General features: G+C 50.1%; 1 protein-coding gene across 1 annotated transcript; it reads right to left on the bottom strand.

The window, feature by feature from the left end:
- Positions 1-2,105: 2,105 nt before the first annotated feature.
- Positions 2,106-3,940, bottom strand: LOC123046079 (UDP-glycosyltransferase 73D1). The gene has a single exon (XM_044469365.1). It carries the CDS (start codon positions 3,868-3,870, stop codon positions 2,404-2,406), a length of 1,467 nt encoding a protein of 488 aa, XP_044325300.1. The 5' UTR covers positions 3,871-3,940; the 3' UTR covers positions 2,106-2,403.
- Positions 3,941-4,256: the final 316 nt, after the last annotated feature.

The following is a 4,256-nucleotide window of genomic DNA, read 5'->3' as shown; positions in this document are numbered from 1 at the left end:
ATCATGCGATGCTTGAGTCATTTGTGGCTCTTTCTAAAAGGAAAACACTTCCTACCAATAGTCTTATAGGAATCAATCGTTAGACCACTCCTATGCCATCGATTTATATTTTATCCCACAGCTGAGATATATCAGGGAAGTCCCTTGCCCCATTAGAACCTCCATCTCTGGTCCATTTTCCTTTCCGACCTCACGACCGAGCACGCCATCCACCTACGATGTTGTTGTTGTTGTTTTCTCCACCAGTGCAGCCAGATTCGATCCCTGCTCCTCATGCTTCCAATCCACTTCACCATTGATCTCTTCGTCCACCATGGTGCCCAGAATTATCCTTGCACCGCAGCACTCTTCCTCGGAGATGGACTCATTGAGGTGCTTTGCCGGCACCACCTCGGGTCAACGCCTCCCCATCTCCTTTCGTTGAAGCTTCTTTGTTGCATGATGTGCATAGCTCGTGACGATCGGGAGACTCCAATCGCCACACGAGGCAAGTCATAGGCATCGTGCTCGCTGCCCTCAGCTTGAGGGGCTACATCGTGGCCCAAGTAGAAACCAATTGTCCCAAGCAATGAAAACATATGTAATTACCTATATGTGTTGTTTGTTCATGGAAGCAAATTAGCATTTCGTCAGAAGCAGCTTTATTTCATTGGAAACTCATCCTGGTTCATTATAAGCATGCATCATGTTAAAAGTAAAAAAGATAAAAAGATCTCTTCGGTGGAAACGAGTTACTAGTATTTTGTTCGAAGCAGTTCTCCACTCTATGGAATCAATTTCATAATGTTGTTGAAACATATATCATATAGTTACATGATACACTTATAAGTTATAACTAGCGAAGCATAATTCCATTGCATTGAAAGCATACCACAAAATTTATTAAACTGGAGCAAATTTCATAACCAGGGATGCTCATTCTTCGGTCGAGGGAAGTATAAACTTGTTGCATTAAGAACACGCGTTGAAGCAAATTTCATTAAACAAGGATGCTCAAGCTTTGATTGGTGGAAGCATAAATTTGGTGTAACCAAAAGAGAACCATTTAAAAATGAATTTTTGTTTAGATTAGATAGAAGCAAATTTCTGTTTGATGGGAAGTAAACTGGAATTTTAATGGAAGCGTTTAATCGGCAAACTAGTATATACTCCACTCCTTTATATAAAGTGTATATGCTTTTTGATAAAATTCCACAATGTAAGGTGCATCTCTTTTAACTCCACATAATTCCCTTATTAGCCCTCTAAAAAATAGGAAAGTATCTCTCTCTTGATTGTCTTTATCTCTCCTTGTAGCAAAATAAGGGAAGTATATCTCTCTTGACTGCATGTACCTCTTATTTTCCTAGACTAATTGATGTACTTGTCACTAAGCAACAGATTTTCCAAGGGTAATTTCGTCATAACTTCTCTAAAATTGTGTGACTTGATCACCGTGTCAAAAATAATACACCTTACATAAAGAAACGGAGGGTGTAGGGAAAAAAATTATATGAGACTAGGTCTCACAATTAGCAGGTGAGACCCGCCCTCATGGATGACACGTAGCATTCATAAATCACAAAGTATCTAATCTCCCCCCCCCTCGATTTCAGGTGGGGGTGGGGTAGATGCTTTGTGATTTGTGAATGCCACGTGTCATCCATCAGGATGTGTCTCAGCTGCTAATCCGTGAGACCTGGTCTCATAGAATTCTTTTCCGAGGGAGTAGCAGGAAAAAATCCTTTTGAAGATAATTAGTTTCCTTAACAACCAGAATTAGTTTCCTAAAATTCTGACAGGATCAAAATAAGGGATAGTTTATAATGAACTTCAAAACATAATCTTTGTCAGTTACATATGACGTCATTAATATATTTTCTTTGTTGATTTTTTTAAATTTAGAGCAAGCTCATTTCAAGCCATGCAAAGAAGAAGAAAAGTCTTCAAATGCCCATTGCTATCTATGCATCATCCTGTGGAACGTTTGGAAGGAGAGAAAACTAGACACTTCTAATTTGTCGGTTCTAGAAGTAGGCAAGTAGCCAATCTTGTGGATCATTAACGAGCTGCCACAAGTCTGATGTATATTTTCTTTCTATATTTGACACCAATGAGGTCACCACTGGCCACAAATCTTTGTGTGATTTTTCTGTCGGTTCTCGAAGCAGCTATCTTGTAAACATTCTCTAGACTTTGCTTATTCAAATGGTAGAGCACCTGCCGGCTTCGTTATCTTTTTTTACGAGGCAGGCAGCGCTAAACAAGAGACTTGTAGACTGAGTTGGCATGAGACACAGTTGCAGCTAAACAACAGTTGCAACATAGTCTTGATCTTCCAATCAAGCAAGAAACAGCCCCAATATGTCCATCAATGAGCGAAAGCAGCAGAATTTATTCTGGGCCGACATGCTGCGCTAATTTTCAGACGACGGATTGGACCAGCTTGTCCAGATTCATGCACGACGACCCGCCGTTCTCCAAAGCAGCCTTCGCTTTCGCCTTCAGCTCCTGAACCTTCCTAATCCTATCTTCCCCTTCGGCTCCTCCGTCCATGAGCTTCTCCAAGGCAGTCTTCACCTGTTCCATCCCGACCTCGGCCTTCACCCCGCCGCTGCCACCCGTCAGCACGCCCTCCGTGGGCCTGGTCACGCCGACGGAGACGCCGATCCCGAGCACGTTCACGATCAACTTCTCGTTCAGGAACTGCTCCGCGGTGAACGGCCAGGCGGCCATGGGCACGCCTGCGGCGACGCTCTCCAGCGTGGAGCCCCATCCGCAGTGTGTCATGAAGCCCGCCACGGCCGGGTGCGACAGGATGGGTACCTGCGGCGCCCAGCCGCGCACCGCAAGGCACTGGCTGTCCGTGACGCCGTCGGCGTCCGTGTTCTCATGTAACCACTTCTTGACATCGTCGGGCAACGCGTCGGCGCCCTTGATGACCCACAGGACAGGCCAGGGGCACGACACGAGCGCCTTGCCGAGCTCCATGAGCTGCGCCGGGGGCATGCGCCCGGCGCTGCCGAAGCTGACGTACAGCACGGACTTGGCCTTCTTGGCGTCCAGCCACGCCATGCACCGCGTTGCATCATCTGAGACGTCCAGAGCAGGCACGTGGCACAGGGAGACAGGGCCGACGGCGAGCACAGTTTTGCCGGTGGCAGCCGCGAGGCGCGCCGCGGAACCGTGCTCGAGTTCTTCGAAGCTGTTCACCACGATGCCGTCGACGGCCAACTCGAACTCGCGGAGCTCTTGCAGACTCTCCTCGTCGATGGAGCAGGACGGTAGGAACTGCAGCGGAAGCTGCCTCCTCGCGAACTTGCAATCGAAGGGCGGCAGGACCGGGACGTCGAAGAGCTCGTCCAGCGACGCGACCGCCTCGTGCGGCTTGTGCGTGTGCAGGTACTCGCAGCACAGCAACGCGAACGCGGAGAAGCCTTGGAAGATATAGCAGGGCGCGCCGAGCTCACGCGCGATGTCACTCGCCCACGTGTTGCACATTCCGGCGATGATGCAGCTCGGACGCCGCGGCGACTTCATGAGTCGGCAGTGCCGTGCCACCGCGTCGCCGAATCGCGTGGTGGCGTCGAAGAACCTGGGCACCAAGTCGGGCGAGGGGACGTGGTCCAGCCTCTCGCACCCCTCCGGCAGCCCGGCCTCGGCGGACGGGTACGGGATCACGGAGACCTCGATTCCGGCAGAGTTGCCCTGGGCGCCGACACGGTCCACGCGGCTCTGGACGAGCTGCGCGCTGGCGGGCGTCGTGAGGATGGTGACCGCGGCGCCGTGCAGGGCGAGGAGGCAGCCGATGTCGACGATGGGGATGATGTGGCTGGTGGTTGGCCATGGGATGACCACGAAGTGAGGCTTTGGGGACAGGGTCGCCTCCATTTTTGGATGCTTACAAGGATGCGCTCCGCGTAGCCCGTTGGTTAAGCGTGATTGTGCCGGACTGCTGCGGCCGTGCACCTCGTGCCTGCTGTGTATATATAGCCTGCCGAAGATTTGCTACTGGTAAACTGTAGTCATCTCGGTATACCATGTGTACTGGTAGCGATCAAATAATGTGTGCAGGAGATCGTTTTTCTTTGGTCCCTGGCCCTTAGCCGACGCCAGGAGAGGCCATCTTTCAGCGCCGTCCTCCCCCTTCATCGACGATCTCGGTCGTCGGTGATGAGAGGGGTTGACGGATCCACATGCCTGGATCATTTTTACTCCCTTGTAGTTTAGGTTTTTGGGTTGTTCATCGTTTTGGCTTCGACGGCGACAATGATGGC

This window comes from Triticum aestivum, chromosome 2B (assembly GCF_018294505.1).
Source record: "Triticum aestivum cultivar Chinese Spring chromosome 2B, IWGSC CS RefSeq v2.1, whole genome shotgun sequence".
Taxonomy (NCBI): Eukaryota; Viridiplantae; Streptophyta; class Magnoliopsida; order Poales; family Poaceae; genus Triticum; species Triticum aestivum.
The sequence above is the reverse complement of the archived record's forward strand: the minus strand, read 5'-3'. Positions and strand labels throughout refer to the sequence as shown.